The sequence below is a fragment of the Taudactylus pleione genome, unplaced genomic scaffold (genome assembly GCF_031769625.1).
Source record: "Taudactylus pleione unplaced genomic scaffold, aTauple2 ptg000547l, whole genome shotgun sequence".
Classification (NCBI taxonomy): Eukaryota; Metazoa; Chordata; class Amphibia; order Anura; family Myobatrachidae; genus Taudactylus; species Taudactylus pleione.
Window position 1 is genome coordinate 901184 of NW_028284949.1, and position 21803 is coordinate 922986.

General features: G+C 44.2%; 1 protein-coding gene across 1 annotated transcript in view; it reads left to right on the forward strand.

The window, feature by feature from the left end:
• The window catches only part of LOC148500724 (NACHT, LRR and PYD domains-containing protein 3-like), a 45137-nt gene that overhangs the window by 13146 nt on the left and 10188 nt on the right, over nt 1-21803 (forward strand). Inside the window, exons 4-7 of the mRNA XM_088451324.1 lie at nt 444-482; nt 5846-7580; nt 11466-11561; nt 17591-17761. Coding sequence (XP_088307450.1) covers nt 444-482; nt 5846-7580; nt 11466-11561; nt 17591-17761 — 2041 coding nt within the window. The remainder of the gene's footprint in view (nt 1-443; nt 483-5845; nt 7581-11465; nt 11562-17590; nt 17762-21803) is intronic.

The window sequence follows — 21803 nt, forward strand, 5'->3', positions numbered from 1 at the left end:
CTTATGTAATGAGTGTATTCCCTTTCTGCTCTTATCAGGCCCATGATCTCCTCAGTGACTCCTAATATCATTATTACCTACTTACACCGGGGTATATATTACTTATGTAATGAGTGTATTCCCTTTCTGCTCTTATCAGGCCCATGGTTTCCTCTGTGACTCCTAATATCATTATTACCTACTTACACCGGGGTATATATTACTTATATAATGAGTGTATTCCCCTTCTGCTCTTTTCAGGCCCATTATCTCCTCAGTGACTCCTAATATTATTGGCTACTTACACTGGGGTATATATTACTTATGTAATCAGTGTATTCCCTTTCTGCTCTTATCAGGCCCATGATCTCCTTAGTGACTCCTAATATCATTATTACCTACTTACCCCGGGGTATATATTACTTATGTAATGAGTGTATTCCCTTTCTGCTCTTATCTTACAGGTAAATCACAGAAGATATCTTCCAATGCGACACTTGCAGGTTAGTAACATTTTCTTGTTGAATACTTTAAAAGAGAGTTTTACAAACTCTGTCATTACAGTCCAGGTTATAAGGATATCCATGCTTGACCACAGCTGACTTTATTAGTACCATCAGCAATTTGATTTAACCATCTCACATGCAAACTAAGGATTTTTACAGGGGGGTTTCCACACATTATATACATACATATATACATGCACACACATAAAGATATACATATGTACATACACATACATACACACAGATATATACATATATGAACACACATACATATGTCACACATACCTTATATACACATACATATGTCACACATACATTACACACAACTTACCTTGCAGCAGCTGCAGGGTCAGTAATGGGCAGGCAGCATCATGTCATTAAGCTTCTCCCCTTAGTAGCAAAATGCAGCAATTTGCGGGTCAATCGGGAATTGGCGGAGCCAAATAAAGCAATTCTAATAGAATTGTGTATTATTGGCTCCGCCTCCTCCCTGTTAGTCCACAAATCATGGCATTTTGCCGTGACGGGGCGGGCCTTAAGGACATGGGGCCCTGGGTACTCAGAAACCTCCCTGCATGCGCTACTGCACCTGGACTCAAGCATGGATTTCCTTATAACCTGTAATGTAGTGGTGGAGATTGGGAAACTGTGCTTTAAAATGTAGCCAAAATGTATCTATATTTCTAAAGAAAAGAAAACTTCTGGGGTAAAATTGGCTACGTGATGCAGTGACCTGAGAGTTTCTGGCAAGTGTGTCTGATGTTTTAAAGGGGCAATCATTTATATAGGAAAATGTTTTATCTATTGCTAATAACACTGACTTAGTTTAGTTTTAGATTATTTCTTCTTATCTACTTCATGACAGCCATTACAATTAGCAGCTCCTTTGCAGGATAGGTAGTGGCAGGATAGATGAGATAATGCCCCAGACCAACTCCTCCTCTGATCCCTCTCTGTACTTGTTACTACTAAGGTAAATCAGGCTGTGGTTTATTTTCCTTTGAAGTGTAGGGGCTTTCCCCTGGGTCCTAGCAATGCTTTATCCATGGAAGCAAGCTCAGAACTGTGCTGGCCCCTGTACATAGGGTGTGCCAGTCTGCTACCTGCACATGTAGTCCTCATTTTGAGAGTTCAATGAGCACGCACCTCCTGGAACTTCAAAAGGAAAGCGCCAGACATGAAGGACCATCTGCAAGGCATTGACTGTTCCTGAATGCTGGTACTATATTTGCAGGATCCACATCTGGATAAAGAATTGAGCCCATCCCGAAACAGCTGAAAAGTATCTTCTTAGAAAATGTATTTATATAAAAGGAAATCGCCACAGTGTCTATCCCGGACCCAAGAGACACACAATAATGGAAGTAAATAAGTAGAAATATAATTTATTATACTAGGTACGTGAATAAGTATCACATGATAAAATTGACATAATAAATAATAAACAGTAAATAGTGCAGAAGCAACTTAGTATCATATAAGATCTGTGAACATGATAAAGTGTCTAAACACAGACACATATATTGAATGAGGATCTCAATGAGGAGCACCAGCTGTATGTACTAATGGTATACGTTTAAGATGCCGGCGGTCACTATGCCGACCGCCGGCATCTAGACTACAGAACCAAAGGGATGCCGGGCGCCGAGCGTGGACAGCCGCGAGGGGGTGGGTTAGGTTTAGGGTTCCCGGGGGGGATTTAGGGTTAGGCACCCCCCGGGAGATTAGGGTTAAGCTAGGGGGAGGGAAGGTTAGGGTTAGGCACCCCCCTGGGGGACTAAGGTTTAGGCAGCGGGGAAAAGGGGGGTTAGGGTTAGGCACTTAGAGGGAGGATTAGGGTTAGGCACAGGGGGGGGGGAGGTGAGGGTTAGGCACCCTAAAGGAGGGTTAGGGTTAGGGGGTGCAGTTAGGTTAGTTCATCCTTACCTTTCAGACAATCGGGATTTCCTTCCATGCGGCCGGCGGTATTTCATATCGAATGCGTTCTAATCTCATGCAATTGTGCTGTGTTTTATGTATCCATCTGTTTAAAAAGTGGATACAAATGTAGCATATGCATATGAAAAATTTATATTTTCTATAAATATACAGTGTTCGTTTTAGACCAATTAGTAACCAATCCTTTAGTGGGAATCCAATCAACTTGTGCTTATGTTAATATAAAGTTCCACTGCTGATCCACACGCAGTCCCAGCATTTACTAGTCTAGAATAATCAGCCAGTAAGGCGTATTCCTCTATGGGCTGTATTTGAGAAGAAATGGGACCGGACTTAATAGTTCTCCCGTTGCCCGCTTAGAGGTGTTCGGGCTGGGAGATAATGGCAGGTACACTGCTCACCTGGTAATGTTTCTCTTTCATACCAGGTCTCGCTTCTGCGCTGATGTGAAAGCCGAGATCACTATGAGCTGTGTAGCGGCTAGCTTGTCAGAATGGTTGGAGGCACATGTCGGACCTTAGCCATGATGGTAAATTGAGATCAACGGAGGCGCGTTATATGAGCAAATCAACTCCGGAGCACCAGCAGTCACAGCGGGGGATCAAAACCAGGGGCTGTAATAATGCAGGGTATGGGATAATGCAGTGATGCTCTGCACAGTTCTCCACAAAGATCATTTCAGGTCCAGAATGCAGGCTTAACTGCAGGGACACCCTAAAGTATCCTCTCTAGGCCAGCCCATAAATTAAGGGTTGCATTGCAATGTGCACTGCTATATTGGTAGGGTTGGTTATAGTGACAGTGATCCCTTCCTCAGTACTGTGTTAGTGCACGTGGAGGAGAAAAGGGAAGAAAAGGAACATATTGCAGCTTATATTTATTCAGCTTGTGACAAACTCATCTGCTGAATGTTAAGAGTATTGTCTACAACATGCAGTTCTCATACTAAGGGACAGATTCAACAGTCAGGGCTTATGGTTGGATGAAAGACTTAATATGAAGGGTGATCTCTGTGTTAGGCAAATATCAAAATATCAGATTCCCTGACAAGTATGGATATAGAAGTCTCCTCTACCAATGTATATGGGAAAATTTAGGAAACACCTGGGATGTTTAGTGTGGATAATATAGAACTCTTGCCTAATCCATGGGGATGAATGACACAATGATGTCTATAATGGTGCAGAAAGCCATATATAAGCACTGCACACATATAAACAGAATTCCTGGTACATCAGGTGGTAATGGACTTAGGGCCATGGCTTAGATACAGACAGTGGCGTCTCGAGGGGAGTGTGGGGGGTGAGGGCAGCACCAGGGTGTCACCTGCCGAGGGGTGAAACCAAGGTGCAGACTTCCCCTTAATGACAGGACCCGGAGGCTGCACTGTATAATTAGTTGCAGCACTTGGCTCCTGACTGTGAGGGAGCCGGCCGGCACTGCACACAGGGCAGTCCTATTCTCCGGCACCCCCCTGCCCCCCAGTAATAATGGGACCACCGGGGTTCGGCTGTGAGGCCATGCCCATTCCCATGAGGTCACTCCACCTTTGCAGTGATGCGTGGCTTCGTCTCACACACAGCATCCCAACCTGCACCGGGTGACGCCGTGGGGAGGGACACCACTGGATACAGATATGTACACAAGCCCGATGGTTTGCATATATCTCTAATGGTGTTGGAAATTGTGTGTGCAGGTGCTGATACTGTTATTCACATTGTCTGAGTTGTATCCTAATGGTGGGTACACACTACACGATATGCTCCCTGAGCGATATCGTGTAGTGTTGTCCCCGGCAGGCTGTGCTCAATGTCGTTCATGAGCCGGCTCTCTCCCCCATTCCCTGACATGCAGCAACCTGACGAGATCGTCAGGTTGGTCTGCATGTCAGCCCGATGAACAATGATGACGAACGACCCGCGGGAACGCGCGTCGTCGTTATCGTTCATCTTTTTGGTGTTAAAAATGGACGATAAAGTGGACGACTGAACGATAACGATATCGTTATCGTTCAGTCGTCCACTTTATCGCCCAGTGTGTACGCACCTTTACAATGGTAAAACATCTGGATGCGAGTTGCGGGGGGGTGAGAAACATGCATGTTTGCATGTTCTTGCACCCTATTACATAGGGAGAGATCTAAAAATGTGCTAGTAAAGCTCTGTACTGACACATTTGGCAAACCTGGACCTTATTACATTTTGCCCTTGTACATTAGTGCAACAAACCAGAATTCCAAAGTAGCCAGATTCCTCTCTAGCATCAAAGTTCCAGAGACACAGATATAATACATGCATGAAAGTCCCTTGGATGATAGAGCCAGCCACAGCAGCCAGGATCCCCGGTAGTTTGACGGAGGCTTGTCACATGGAGGCCTCCAAATAAACACATAACTTCTGTAAGAACAAGGATATAAGTGCAATAGTCTTATGATAAGGGTAATGGAGCAGTGGCTGGAGAAACAGGAACAGGTGATTGCAGATAAATGGTGATTAATGCTGTAACCAGTCTGTGAGATATATAAATAATAGTAGAACCAGGTTTTGCAGAGCAGGAGACGAGTAGCAGATACAGTATAACCAGATTCTGTGATGGTCACCAGGAACTGGTGGTACAGAGCAAGGTAACATACTACTTATGTTATGTATTTTTAAAGCAGCAATCATTTTAAAAGCAATACCAGATTTGTTTTGCCTTTAAGATGATTGCCTCTTTAAAACTACTTGCATGACTTCTCGCAGTGAACGAGGATAGAAGTGCAATAGTCTTTATGATAAGGGTAATGGATCAGTGGTTGCTGTAACCAGTCTCTGACATATATAAATAATAGTAGAACCAGGTTTTGCAGAGCAGGAGACAAGTAGTAGATATATCCAGAGTCTGTGACAGTCAGCAGGAACTGATGGTACAGAGCAAGGTAACAAGTTATTGCCCTTAGCACAATTGTAGCTATAGCATCACCCTGAGTACCCGGTGATTTATATAAACATTGAATAACCTGGGACTTGAGAACTATAAATAAAGCATACTTGCCGACATTCAGCTCCCGCCTTCCGGAAGGGAGCTGAATGCCTATATACAGCAGGGGGGTGGGGCGTGGCCGGGCAATTATTCCATATTGGGGTGGGACCAAGGGCGTGACCACACAATTGCATCATTGTGACTCCGCCCCCTCTTCACCATGCTAAAATTAAAGGCATTGTGAAGCAGGGGGCGGGGCCATAATGACGCGATTCGTGCTGAATAGCCTTCCCCGCTGCCATTTTCTGTACATTGATGCAATTTCTTGGTTTAATGTACAAGCTATTTTCATATACTTGTTGAACAAAGCTCATTGCCTCTGTAGAAACATAATTTAAGCTGTGTATGTCAAGGCATTTATTATATTATTAATATATACTGTACTTTTAAATCCTTTACAGACTGCAGATTAAGATACATGGTTCAGATGAGAAGGAAATACCGTGTTATTAAACATCATGATAAAAGATTAGGGAAAGGCCTGAATATGAAGAAAGAATACACCAGTCTTTTACTGATCAAGAATCATCGGGATGAAGGGGAGAGACAACATGAGATAATAGCTTCAGGCCAGAGGCATCTACAGATTATGGCAAACAGATCAACAGATAAATATTCTCCAACCTCTATACAGGCTCTGTTTGATCCTGATGATGATGGGACTATTCCCAAGACTGTGGTGTTACAGGGACCTGCCGGGATAGGAAAGACTATGACATCCCAGAAGATCATGCTGGACTGGGCCTCTGGGGATCTGTATAAAGACAAGTTTCAGTTTGTGTTCTACATAAGCTGTAGAGAAATCAACACCATCACTGGTAATATAAGCCTTGCTGGGTATATATCCAGCTATTTTGCAAGGCCATGTCCATCTGATTTGTCGCAATCAATCTTCCTTACTGCTGAAGAAATTCTATTTATTGTTGATGGTTTGGATGAAATAAAATGGTCATCAATGAATGACACAGAGATTTGTAATGACCCATTTCTGGAGGTCTCAAAAGAAATCCTTGTAAAGAGTTTGTGTAAGAAAACACTGCTCAGTGACAGCTCACTAATTATCACCACAAGACCGTTCTCACTGATGAAGCTGATGGACTCTGTTGAATGTCTTCGATATGTGGAAATTCTGGGGTTTACAGGGAATCAGCGTGAAGAATATTTCTATAATTTCTTTGAAACCAGAGAACAAGCAGACCTGGCTCTTAGTACAATAAAGGAGAATGATACTCTGTTCACCATGTGTGCTGTCCCTATAACTTGCTGGATTGTATGTACTGTAATGAGACCACTACTAAAAAAGGGATTACCAGTTATTGATTCCAAGACATCCACATCCATTTACCTGTTGTACCTAAAGGGTTTAATAAAGTATCATGGAAGGGATTCTGCCCAGCCTATAAGCACATGTATAAAGAAGCTGTGTGCTTTGGCCAATGAAGGAATTTGGGACCAGAGAATTCTATTTAAAGAATCAGATCTTGATAGACATGGACTCTCTGTGTCAGAGCTGGAGTCAGTATTTCTGAATGAGAACATCTTCCACAGGGACACTGACACCCGCACCTGCTACAGCTTCTTCCATCTGAGTGTGCAGGAGTTCTTTGCTGCTCTCTACTATGTCCTGGATGATAGATCTGTGAAACAACCTTTTCTCAATTTCCTGATTAGGAATGTGAGGATTTTACTAAAAAATAGTAAAGTAAAACATTTGCTGGAGGTATCAGAAGACCAACAACATCTAAAGTTAACTGTACAATTCTTATTTGGTCTATTAAGCGAAAAGCAAATTCAGGAGACTCAGAGAACCATTGGTTGTGCCATTTACTTAAGGAAAAAATCTGTCTTGGAGGAATGGCTAAAAAGAAAGTCACCAGTCTGCCACGAGATACTACGCTGCCTGTATGAGACACAGGATGAGGACTTTGTGGGGAGAATGATGTCACACTATACTAATGTGAAAATGAACAGTTTTTTTAATAACAAAGCGAACCAGGAGAACATTGGTTACCGGGCTCTAGCCTACTGCTTGGAGAGAAGTACAATACAACATACTGTTACTTTCTATGTCTACAGAATAGGACCAAAGGCTCGGAGTGTTCTATCTAAAGAACTTTCTAAATGTTCACAACTTAGGTATGTATTTGGTACATTACTGAGACTAAGGTTCTGTAAGTCTTTAGGACAGTGATTCCCAACCTCGGTCCTCAAGGCACACTAACAGTCCTGGTTTTAGTGATATCCATGATTGTGCACAGATAGTTAAATCAAAATAACTGAGGTACTAATTAAGTCACTTGTGCTCAAGTATGGCTTTCCCTAAAACCTGGACTGTTAGTGTGCCTTGAGGACCGTGGTTGGGAACCCCTGCTTTAGGAGTATAATTCAATTAATTGAGAGTTGGTAAAAAAAAGGGAATGATATTGTTGGAAATATGTGTATACAAGTGTGATGGTATGACGGAGATATGTACACACCAGCGACATGTCCTGACACTATAGACAGCCCAGTTGCTTAACCATTGGATAGTTTATTGAAGATAAGCATTGTACAGCTGTACTCACTATTATACACTGGTTAGCTATGGAGTGGATCTTGAGCAGAGCAGGGATTGTTGCAGTCACCAGCTGGTGACTATATGATACAAGTGGGTACTGGAGGGGAATGCTGGAACAGCGGTGATGCAGGTAATTAGACCCTTAACTGGAGCTAAGCAGGAGACATTCATCTCCCACCATGTAACTCCTACACTAAAGAAAGATGGTGCAGCACGTGTAGTACTATCCTCAGCAGCCATCTGTGAGAAAACCACTTTCGAATCTTTCCTGATTGTTGTCATATGGAATATTTGGACGCAACAGCAATGCTGCATGAGGGGTCTGAAGAAAAAAGACATCTCCTGCCAGCACCGCAAATTTGAATGCTGCATCTGAAGATGCAGCAATGGATCACCATCATGGCATGCCCTCATTTTGTAAAATGATCCCCATTGGCGTCCCCGCCCAACCCTATATGTTAAATATGCCTCGGTGTAGGTAAGTGATCTTGCAGGTCCTGTTTTGCACATGCGCAGTACGCCCACCATCATAATTGTACGAGTCTGTATCAGGCCCATTGTCAATAAGGAGGGGAAGCAGTGTTTCTACCGCAGTCTCTAACACCTGGAGCTATTCAATTATTAGGCAATTTCCCATGCGGTAAACCTACAGCTAATGCTCGTGGATCCATAAACTTTTCAGTTCATACTGCTAATGGCTTACATTGTTACATTCACATTAGCACCCTCATATTTTCTAAAATATTTAGGAATTAATTACTGGTTGTGTGGATGATAGATTACAAATAAAGTGAACACACTTAGGGCCCGATTCAGACCCGGACGCAATGCTGCGCTCGCACGCTATGGCCGATTGTCACCCATATGCGTATGTGCAAGCCAGTCATAGCGATCAGGAAGCTATTGCTCGGATAACACAGAAGGCCCGCTAGTTTGACTGACAGAATGTGCCCTTTGTGGGTGGTGACTGGGGAAGGCCTTGGAAAACGGGGGAGTGGTGGTGCGAACGCAGGCGTGTCTGAGCGGCAAAACGGCATTTTATGGGCGTCTATAATTACAGGACTGCATCATTGTACACGTCACCTGCTTTAATTTTTTTACTGAAGCACTCGCAGTGCTTGTAGGGTAGGGTCTACCACAAGCACTGCGTATGCCTCCGATGGTTCCCGATGTTACCGTTTGTTAAATACACTTCCTAAAGATGATGTGTGTAACAAAGGGCATGTGGGCATCATTACACTGGCTTGCGAAGACATTGCTGCCGCACGCTAAGACATAGAGGGCGTCCTTAATGTGATACCCCAGAAGAAATTGATGGGCTGTTATGGAATAGTTATTCAATCATATAGAGCCTTAGTTATATACAAATGCATTGATGTTCACCGTAATATATATATATATATATATATATACACAAGATATTGTATATGTAATGCAATGGCAGTTCATATATGTACATGTTGATATGGTAATGTACGAGGGGCTGTAGCAATGTAATGGCACCTATAGCCCAGTGCCCTATTGTCCTGCTGGCCTCCCCCATCACTGAGTGATGTACTTTTCTAAAACAGCCCCAGCACGGACTTCACCATTAACTGCAGGGGGGGGCTTGTGCTGGACACTGCAGCGAGGAGAGGTTATAAAGAGACCTGACAGTTGACAGTTGAGAGGAGTGTGCCTGAGGCAGTTTAGTGGAAAGTAGCTCCTACATTAAGTGTCCCTTACCTCAGGGACATCGGTGGTGGTGTCCAGGGAGCGGCATCCGATCCGTGTTGGTCGGAGGGCAGGACGGGTCCTGAGTGAGCTGCCTAAGGGGACAAGAGAGCAGGACTCATCGGAGGCTGTGTGAGAGGGTCCACAGCCATGAGGGGAGCACAGGAACTGGAGCTGACAGGAAGCTGCCAGGTACGTAGAGGGAAGTAGCATCCACGGGACCACCCTAAATCCTTCCCCCTCCAGAGTGACTAACAGCCAGGAGCCAGAGAGGAGGGGAGACTGCTGTTCTAGGTGCTGAAGCTGTACTACAGGGAGCAGGTCTGTCAGCTAAATACACATCACACCTCAGTACAACACGCTGCAGATACTGATATAATAGACAGTTACACAGCTATGATATGGTCCTGATCAGCATTAGTATCTTCTGTTAGTAGAAAAATCTACTGAACTGATATATCTACAGTAGCTTTTAGCTAAACGGCTCTAGTTAAACATTTCACCAGTTGTAGCTACATTAATGCCAACTCCTCTCCTTACCCTATCTACTAAGAAGGAACAGAGGTTGATTGAAAAGATCCACTGATAAATAAGCTTGAGGTAAAAGGTTTTACCCACTGAGGGATCCTGTTGTACTCTCCTAACAGCTTACTGCTGCTGTAATACACCTTCTATATATATATATATATATATATATATATAACCTGACAGACTGTGACAGGAAAGGGAAACTCAGGTTCTAAATAATTAATAAAGTGCATCTAAAAAATGGAGGATCTGACAACATTCAGCTTGATATAGAAAAGAACCGTGAGTGAGATCAGGATATTACGCCGATGATAGGCAGAATCAGCTACTGTACATTCAGTGACAATTAAGAGAGAATATCCATCCTAGGGAGTGACAGTCATCTTCAGGGACAGAATCAGTCCACCTAATCTACAGGCCCGGGCTTGCAACATACAAGAGACAGAGCCAGAGTCAGTACAAGTGTCAGAGCAGCGTTACCAACCATTATTAGTTATCAGGGAACTATAGTAATAAAGTAACCTTGTACTCAAATGTGCACCAACGAAAGGGGTATTGGCCAGACTTTGAGGGACTTGTGAGCTCACTAAGTCTTGAAACCTGTTTGTGCATAATCTGCTAATAGTTATTCCATTATTTGCATGTACAGCAGTTTGTAAGCATAAGACTAATCCATTTTCCCAAAGTACACGATCAGAAGCATTCCTGATTAATAAAACTCCAACCCAAAGTGTGTGAACCATTGTTAAAGGTGATATTAGTGTACTTAGTGTAAGTCTTTACTATTGCCTGTAGATTATTGTTAATTGTAAATATTCATTACAAGTTGCTGTATTATTAAATAAAACTGCAGAAAATTCATTCATTTCACTATCCAAGTCTGCGTGAGTGTAAATCCTACAACTATCTGACTGAAGAACTCTGGGTAAGCCTCTCTTGATACCACTTAATCCGGTGAGGGTGTTACATTATGTCTTGCTGTGTGATCATGGGATTTGAATCGCCCCCTTAATATTATACATTCTATACAAATATACTGATTGCTGTACATATATCATAACCACTTAGTGAGTAATATTCAAATTATAATTTATAATTTATATGTCTAATTGCCTCCTCTATACATGTTTGATCCACACGGAGAGTCACAGATAGTCATAATACTTAATAGGGAATTATTCACAATATAATTGCAGCTTACACTGTGTCTGTGTTTTGTGCAGGTTCATGGGATGCATTTTTCCTTCTACAGAGGATGTGACGCAGGCTGGATCCAGCTTATCTGGATTGTTTGATCAGTGCCAGATGGAGAAACTACAGTAAGTAGATTATAATGTAAAACAAGGCCAATAACATAATCACAGCAGCCCAGCTCAGTAACCTAGTGAGGCCATACATGTTAATTCTGGGGGCTTAACTAAAACTTTGTGGACCTCATATAAAAATCCTAAAAGTGACCCCCATAGCACCTAGAGACACCTCTCTCTATGCTGCGCTCTACCAGAGTGGGTATGGCTAGTATTACATGTAGTCAGTGACCAGCTCGTTGTGCTGTGATCATAGGTGCAGTGTCAGAGTGGGGTGGGATTTTTATGTGTGAGAAAAATCCCACCACACTCTGACACTATGGTACTGGCCTACACGTGTGACCATGGGTTCCGTATTCATGTTTAGTAGGTGTCCTGCGCTTGCTGTTATGTGTGTAGAGCAGCTCAATATAAAGTGCTAGTGATTGAAGATATGAAATGAGCGCTAGTTTAAAAAAGCATAATAAAAACAATTATAAACCTGTCTAAAGCATATATATCAATTCAAAATATTAATGCTTATAGTCATTTGTGACTTTGTGGGAGGATGGGTCAGGGTTAAACAGTCCAAAACTTGTCCGCAAAGAAAGGTCCACAGTGTGATGAATATTACTGCCCGAATTAGCTTTCCCTACACTACCACTGATGTTTCTTGTGAGGGGGTAACCGTCTTCCACTTGACAGGGATCCGGAACAGGTAGTCAGCGCGGCCGTGGGGCTGGAGAGTGACGTCAGATGCTGGGCGCTTCTTCAGACTTAGCTGGGTTTTTGGCTTAACCCTCAGCCTTATCCCTCAGCCTCTATTCCTCCTTTTCCCAACGCGTTTCGGACCATTGTCTGTCCTTTCTTAAGGATAGGAGTGTTGAAAAGGTAACAGCTAAAAAGATATAAAATATGAGGGTTATTTTATAAAAAGGCTTCAATTCTATGTCAGTGTTGAGTCCATTGGGTTCTATGGTATCCAGAAAAATATCCATTTAGTTTCTGTCTTCTTCAGTAGGTTGACTAGATGGTCTCCAGTGTGGGTTTACATTTTGGATGCTTGTGAATTTTAAACCTTTTGGGTCCTTATTGTGACATTTAAGAAAATGTGCTGACAAACTGTGGGGTCTATTTTCTAAGCAGTGTTAGGAGACAGAGTGAAAAGTGATAAGAAAGTGATAAGGTGCCAGACAATCAGCTCCCACCTGTAATTTTTCAAACACAGCCTATGAGATGACAGCTGCGAGCTGATTGGCTGGATTCCCATTATTGTATGATTTTCCTAGCGAGGAGATATGTAAAGTCAGTAAGTATAAATTTAGGCGCCTGATTTGAATGCAGCCCTATATGAGATGATATCTAGCACAGTTTAGCAAACTGTGCATGCAATTTAGCGAATATACGCACGTCTTTGCATATCAATAATAAGCCAAGATCAGCAGAAAACTATTGCCGATCTCGGCTTTTCGCCAGGCGGAAGCTTATCTCCATATTCATTTCCAGCCACTTTTCGCATACACGGAAAGTCAATGCAATGTAAAAGGCTAAAAAAATTTATTTAGGGGTACAAAGGTGGGGAAATCACTCAGAACCCTTGGGACAGCCCCCCAAAGGACAACTGTGTCAAAAAATTCCCCAAAAAAAGTTAAGAACACCCAAAAAAGTGCTTTCATTTTGGGGGTGAAAAAGTAAAAAGTGGAGGGACAAGCATAAAAACTAGCGAAATAGACTTTTTGGGGGGTCTGCAAGGATGGATCAAGTGTATTTTTGATTGCAAACTTTATCACCACACTTGTGTCTGAATGGAGGGGAGTGCAATCAGACCTTCTCGACAAGGGAAACAAATGTTACCTTAAGGTGACCAAACACCCACACAGGACTACAGGCACACCATAACAATAAAGGCTTACACATTGCTTACATGTAAAGCTGAGTTGGTGAACATATAAAGGTGACTTTAGGTTTCTCTGTTTTCCAGGAACCAGACCCTGGTCTCATCCATGTGTCATATACATCCAATGGAAAGAAAGAAATAGCAACCATAAGATGTACAAAGTAGTCACAGACCACAATGAGCTTTACATGTAAGGAACCTATGTATCAAAGCTGTGAGAGATAAAATTGTAACAAATAAATTAGCAACCAATCAGATCCTAACTAACATTTTTTTTAACACAGCCTGCAAAATGTAAATTTGAAGGTGACTGGTTAGTACTTTATCTCTCTCAATTTAATCTCTCTTCCAGCTTTGAGAAATACCCCCATGGTTATTTAAAACTGTACAGTAATAGAGATAAACACAAACCTAGTACAGATAAAATTAAATAAATGGTATACAGGCAAAACAACATACCAAGTAGCCAGTCCTCTGGCCTGTGTCCTTCTTCAAAACTCTCCCACAGGGCTGACTGGTGCAGGATATAGGCATCATGGCAAGACCCTGGGTAACCTGCAACCACACTGAGAATCTTGAGGTTCGCATCATAGACCACCTGCACTTTGAGGGAGTGGTAATCATGTCCATTTACATAGATATATCCCATCAACTGCAGTGATCTGATCCCAATGTGGGTGCAGTCTATGGCTCCCAGCACATTAGGCAGAGCCGCAACTAGGGAAGGGGGGGCTAGAGGGGCACGTGCACTGGGTGCTGGAATGCAGGGCGTGAAAAAAGGATGACTCACGGTGTCTTGGGGGCTGGAGAGTCGGAAAATGGTCATCCAAAAATGGCCGCCGCCAAGGAGGAGACAGATGCTAGAGGTCCTTACTGGACCTCTAGTGTCTGTTAGGCCAGCGCAAGTGCTGGGAGAAGATGCTGAAAGCTGCATCTTCTCCCGTGAAACCCCCTGGCAACGAGCATAAACCCCATGGCAACGAGCATGTAACTCCTGGCAACAAGCATAAACCCCATGGCTACGAGCATGTAACCCCTGGCAACAAGCATAAACCCCATAGCAATGAGCTTAAACTCCATAGCAACGAGCATGAAACCCCCTGGCAACGAGCATGAAACCCCCTGGCAACGAGCATGAAACCCCCTGGCAATGAGCATAAACCCCATGGCAACGAGCATAAACCCCATGGCAATGAGCATGAATCCCCCTGGCAATGAGCATGAAACCTCCTGGCAACGAGCATGAAACCCCCTGGCAACGAGCATGGAACCCCCTTGCAATGACCATAAAACCCCTGACAACGAGCAGGTCATTTTAAAGTAATTGGAAGCCTTACTGTGGGGCATAAAATGGTGTCGGGCAAATATGTAAGTGGCACTTTGGTAATAGGCATTACAGTGTGTGGCATATTGTGTAATGGGCATTATTGTGTGTGGAATAATGTAAGTCACTATACCAGGGACATTTGACTAGTGCACTGCCTTATGGAGGAGCAAGGACAAAATCCAGGTACGGGAAGGGAGGGGGCGCAAAATTGCTACCTTGCACCGGGTGACAGATATCCTAGTTTCGGCCCTGCAGTAGGCAATGCTGATAGCCAATAGAAATGCCTGGAGAAAGTGGCTTGTGTAATCCCCAGCACTCTAGCACTCACTGACTGAATGAGCCAGTGACAAACAAATGCAGGGCACACATTAATTTATGTAGCCCAGGAACTGCATAGTTGCTACTGTACCAGCCAAAGGCTCCAAATCATCTCTCACCTGCTCCTATAGGGTCATGAGGTTTGTGCGGTTCAATCTAAATAACTGAACCACCTCATGATCTGAGAGAGAGTCCAGGTCTATCCTTAGTCGGTAACCTCACCTGCCATGCAGCCGAATAGGGACCTGGATCTGGTGTTGCTCCTGTGCCCTCCTCCAGCACAGCTCCACCATAGTAGGCAGGCCACAAACATACAGCTCCAATAAAGACTGCACAAACTCTATTTCTCAAACCCTCATAGGTGCAATGGCTGTAGGTGTGGTTTATATAGTGATGTTATTGTGAATTATGGAGTTCACCAGGGTAAAATACCCTCAGATTTTTAAAATGTATGAAAGTGTCAGCAACTCGCGTATCTCACAGGTCTAAATTTTGTGAGATTTTCAGTAATGTTTGGGACCCTATTACATTTGGTGAGTTCTATCTTTAACATTGGAAAACATTTGGATGCAAATTTGAAATTCGTGACTTTGAAAAAGGTAAGAAACATGTGATTTTGCCTGGTCTCACACCTTATTACATTTGAGAGTTCTGAAAAATACCAAAAAAAAGTCCAACTCGCACATTTCACAAAATCGTTACCAATTACATTTGGCCCTATATTTGGGACAACTCTCTCTGCAGATCTGATCTTCTATTTTTTCATGTTCATTTCCTTGTGGTAACTGGGTGGCAACAATATGACCGCACGTAAGATAACTGTTATTTGGGAGTACTGTGGGTGCATTGCCAGGGGGGATCCAGTTAATATACTGACAGTCGGGATGCCGACGTTTAGAAAGCGGATGCTGGAATCCTGACACTGGCATCCCAACAGTAAGTACTGGGGTTAGGGGGAGGGTTAAGGATTGTCATTAGGGTCAGGCACTAGGCGGGAGGGTTAGGTGTATGGTGCAGCGAGGAGAAGGTTAGGTTTAGGCAATAGGAAAAGGTTAGATATAGGCAGCGCAGAGGAAGGGTTAGGGGTATGGAGAGGGACAGTGGTGTCCCTCTCCGCGGTGTCACCCAGGGCGGGGAGGGACGCTGGCTGCTGAAAAGGGGCGTGGCCTTGCAATATGGGGGTGTGGCCTCACGAGACGGGGGCAAGGCCTCATGGCACGAACCCCCGTTGTCCCGTGGGGCCGTGGGGGAAGTCGGATGTGCACTGTGCAGGAGGGGAGGTGCGGACTGCCTTGTGGTTGCAGTGCCAGCTCCCTCACAAATGTCAGGAGCCGAGTGCTGCACTTAATAATACATTGCAGCACCCGGCTCCTGACACTAAGAGGGAGTCTGCACCTTGGTGTCACCCCTCGGCAGGTGACACCGGGGTGCGGCCCGCACCCCCCACGTCCCCCTTGTGATGCAACTGGGTTAGGATACAAGTATCAGTCGCCTAACCCTGATGGGATACCGGCATTGGGATTCTGACCACCAGGAACCTGAGTGTTGGCATCCCATACCCAACTCTTGCCAGAACTGTATCCTATTCGGAGCTGTGCATATGCTGTCAATCTCTAGCACCCAGCATGAGGTCGGTGTAAGTATACATTATATACTGTACATGTTTTGATTTTTTCCATTTCAGTTATGACTTAATGCTCTGAGATTTATAACAGATATCAAATTACCTAATCCAGATCCCTCAGGCCAAATGTAATAGGGTGAGAGTTTAGAAAATCTGTGAGTTTAGCAGTAACCTCTCACACTGGTTGAGTTTTATCTTCAAAATGGGAAAACATCTGGATGAGAGTTTAAATCGAGAGTTTTTTAAGACTAAGAACATGCGAGTTTGCATGCTCTGGGACTCTGGGCCTGATTCTGACCTGCTCACGAGCGCTGTACGCTCGCAAGCGGGTTGATGGTGCCTAAGTGCACATGCGCACGATGGAGGGAGCTCCGCCGTGCCCATGCGCGAGACCCGGCGACCGACGGGGAATCCGTCGCTCGGGGTCTCGCACCAAAGGGGGCGTGCTGTCGATGGTGAGTGACAGCACGCCCCCTTTGGTGGGCGTGCCAGGGGCATGGCTGCCAGACGGAAGCGTTCCCATGGGAACACCTACCGTCTGAGTCCGGCCCCACTCACATCAGTAGTGATGTCAGTGGGCTTGCGGCCACGAGACCCTACCGCAGCGTCTCGTCGCAAGCCTGATGGTCGCGGTTGTCTTGACCATCGCGACCATCATCATGGACGCTCGCTATAGCTGTGGGTGGTAACCCACAGCTATGCGAGTGTCCATGAGGCCGCTCCAAGTTGAGGTAGGAGGGCCCTGATTCAGAGCGAGCGCTCTGGTCAGAGTGTCCGACTCTGAATCAGGCCCTCTATTACATTGGGCAAGTTTAAATAGTGTGAAATTTTAATGCTAAACTCTCACATTTTCTAAACTCTCGCCCTATTAAATTTGGCCCCTCATCTCTTATTAGGTTACATTACTGTGGTCTGACCTCCTCCTGCTGTGATGATCTCCGCTCTGTTATTACTACAAACCGCTCTCTGACCAGACTGGACCTGTCAAACAATTCTCTGCAGGACTCCGGGATAAAAGTTCTGTGTGAGGGACTAAGACGTCCAGCCTGTACCCTACAGGATCTTACGTAAGAACAATCTTTGTATATATATATATATATCTCAGTACAACACATAGCGAACATGAGACAAAATCACTGAAAAATTACTATTATTTCCTTTTAGACCATCCGAGTATAAATTTTATGAACTATTTGATTATTTAAAATCTTTTTTTATTGGTACTACTCAGTGTTGTATCCTGGATGAAGGGGGAGGGGTGTAGATCACACAAGACCATGACTTAGGGGGCTGTGGTGCCAGCCCCTGACCCCCGTATTGTTACACAGACTATTCTATAAGCACCAGACATGATATTAGACTATATCTGATGGTTTATGTCATTTTATGTTGTTTTAAAAAAATTTGTGTCTTTTTTTGTCTAATATTTTTCTGTTTGTGTGTACGTGTTAGGCTTAGCCACACAAGATACAGCAACGCAAACTAGTGCTGCCCGACTCCAGTCATCATCAATCTGTGCTCTGGGCCCAAGTTCTGGACCCCCCCAAAAAATAAAACAAATAGTGTATTTTTTTGTCCAATATTTTTCTGTGGGTGTTGTGTGTGTGTGTGTTAGGCTTAGCCGCACAAGATACAGCAATGCAACCTAGTGCTGCCCGACTCCAGTCGTCATCAATCTGTGTTCTGGGCCCAAGTTCTGGATGCAAATTTTTTTTTTAAAAGTAGTCTTTTTTTGTCTAATATTTTTCTGTGTGTGCGTGTTACGCTTAGCCGCACAAGATACAGCAACGCAACCTAGTGCTGCTTGACTCCAGTCATCATCAATCTGTGCTCTGGGCCCAAGTTCTGGACCCGAAAAAAAAATAAAACAAATAGTGTCTTTTTTTGTCTAATATTTTTGTGTGTGTGTGTGTGTGTGTTAGGCTTAGCTGCACAAAATACAGCAACGCAACCTAGTGCTGCCCGACTCCAGTCGTCATCAATCTGTGCTCTGTGCCCAAGTTCTGGACCTGAAAAAAAAAATATATAGGGCCTAATGTAATAGGGTATCAGTTTTAGTAACAGTACAAACTTGCACTTTCTCTCACTTTTAAAAAGTGCGAGTTTGTACTGAAACTTTCAAATGCAATAGCCTGCGAACTTTTCAATTCGAGGCTACTGCATTTGCGCGTTTAGGCGAGTTTTTCCCTATGTAAACTGACACCATGCGACTAGCATTAAAAGGTGCGAATTTTAAAGAAGCCATCACAGATCAGTGAGATCCGTGATGGCTTCTGTATGTTTTAAAAAAAAATACATGCACCCCCTCCCCAAAAACATAATCAGCCCCGGGCTTTATAAAGCCTGTTCTGTTACTAAAAATACAGGGGCCAAAATGTGTAGGGGCCCCTGTATATTAAGAACCAGCACAGGGCTTTGCAGAGCTGGTCCTGGTTCTGGAAAATCAGGGGACAAAATGAGTAGGGGACCCCTGAAAATTCCAAAACTAGAACCGAACTCTTTCTAACGGGGGGATAATGCCACAGCCAGGGGAAATCTTTCACCGGTTTCCCCGGCCAAAGCATTATCCCTGACCGCTAGTCAGTCCAGCCCGGGGATCCCTGGGGAGTTGGGTACCCCCCCCAATAAAGGGGAACCCCTCTCCAGTGCACCCCAGGCCTAGACTGATAACCCGGGGCTATCCCCGGCACCCTGGGGTGATGGGTGCCGGGTTGATAGTGTTAGTGTTTGGTGTAAAATCAAAGTTTCAATATTGTCTTTAGTTGTAGAACCACAAGTACCAGCAAGCCTCCCCTGCATGCTGGTATTTGGAGAACCATAAATACCAGCATGTGGGGCATTACGGGCCTGCTGGCACTTGTAGTTCCACAGCTAACGAAATACGTAACTAAAAAAACATACACCGTGAATGTAAAATTTTAATAAAACATACATGCACACTCACACTCACTCACCTAGTATCCCAAGTAATCCATAGGGGTACCTGAAAAAAAAAATCCATACTCAGCTCTCCTATGCATAGATCGCGTCCTCTTGTCCAAGTAGGCATTCCAGGGGTTAAAAAAAAACCCGCAAAAATCCCAATCCATGCCGGACACAGCAAAGGTATGTGTGTACACATACCTTTGCTCCGCGTAAATGACCGGGGCACACGTGTGCCCCATCATTGAAGAGGCCGTCAGTCAATCAGGGAGCATCTGCGTCAGAGCAGCTCCTTGATTGGCTGAATGCGGTCAGCCTGTGTCTCCCATAGACTTCTATGGTAAGAAATCACTATTGAAGTCTATGCTGGGAACCGCTACAACGTAGCCGCAAGGTTAATTGAGGTTAATCTTGTGGTTACATCAATGATACAATGTCGCAACATTGTATCATTGATGTAACCACAAGATTAACCTGAAAAATGCGAGTTTTAGTGAACTGACGCCCTATTACATTGGAGAGTTGTGAAAAATTGTGAGTTTACCACCAAACTCGCAATTTACCAAAACTGACACCCTATTACATTTGGCCCATAGGCCCTCATTCAGAGCCACTCGCTATTTGCGGTCGTTCGTTCTAAAACAAGGGGTGGCTATTCAAATGAACCGTTCGCTGTTTGCAGTCTGTTCACGCCTCTAGGTCTGAACGAGCGAACAAAACTTGCGTTCGTTTTTTTGAAAAATACGCCCCCTGGCCGCTCGCATCCTACGTCATGTCCGCTATTTATTAGATTAATCGAGTACATCGACCAGGGTATGAACTGCTCGCTATTCTTGTGGTTGGTGTTTCCTACCACAGTTTTGCGAGCAGTTCTGGCTATAAAAGAACCCAGTGACGTGGTCAATGACGCTGCTGTTTTAAATATGCACACCCATAAAACGCCCGTTTTGACCTTTAAGCACGCCTGCGATCGGATCTCCACTCCCCGTTTTCAAGCACCTTCCCCTGTTACCACCCACATACGCCTCTTTCTGTCACTCAAATTATCAGGCATTCGCTATTTTGCGAGCACATGAATTTCGGCCGCACTGAGTGGTTCGCGCATGCGTATAACGATCCGTACGCATGCGCAGTTGGGCAAACATCGCTCGGAGCGAACGAGCAGCCACTTGCGTCCGGCTCTGAATCAGGGCCATAGTCTCTTTTTTGTCTAATATTTTTCTGTGTGTGTGCGTAGTAGGCTTAGCCGCACAAGATACAGCAACACAACCTAGTGCTGCCCGACTCCAGTCATCATCAAACTGTGCTCTGGGCCCAAGTTCTGGACCTGAAAAATAAATAAAACAAATAGTGTCTTTTTTGTCTAATATTTTTCTGTGTGCGCACGACTGCACGTGTGTGAATTTTGTAACCGCACACTGCTTCAAGACCACAGAAAATATGGAGGACTGTCACATGACATGATAGCAAGGCCAAGAACCACATGTTGTAGCTGCCGCCAGCAGTCATCATGATAATGCAAGGCCGTCAACTTCCTTGTCCTCTTTGAAGGTCCATGCCCCAGGGCTTAAGTCATGCCATGGATATGGTAAAGCTAAAAATTGGCAATATGCCATTCACTACACAAAGTGGCAAGGGAAGGATAAGGCCTTGGCCTTTCTGTATGAAGACTGCTGATTCTAATAGCCCTTCTGCTTGTAGTAGTAGTGGTGATGGTACCATTAAAAAATTGAAAGTTGTTAAGAAGAGTAAGACAGCTCCAGAAATAAACAACTGTGTGCCCTGAGAAATCGAAATCACAAATCCCTGAGGAGAAGGCAAGTGTGTCTGTGGTTGACATGTGTGAGCCAGACCTAAATACTAGTGTACTGGAGGATCCTCCAAGTTCCAACATTTGTGAGCCCTCTGTAAATGTGGGGAAGGGCAGTCGACATCTTGCAGACGTAGTCAGTGAGGATGCCTCTGGGGAATTGCACATGGAGGAGGAGGATATTTTAGTAGTTGAAGGCGCTAAGGATGATGAGGATGTTGATGATGAAGATGTTGGTGATGAGGATGTTGATGCTGAGGATGTCCTTTATGTAAGTAAGACAACAGCTGTTGCCCAAGGATTGAAAAAGACAAGCCCATTGTTGTCATGCCGGGGCAAAAGACAAAAAAAATCTGCTTCTCAGGTGTGGAATTATT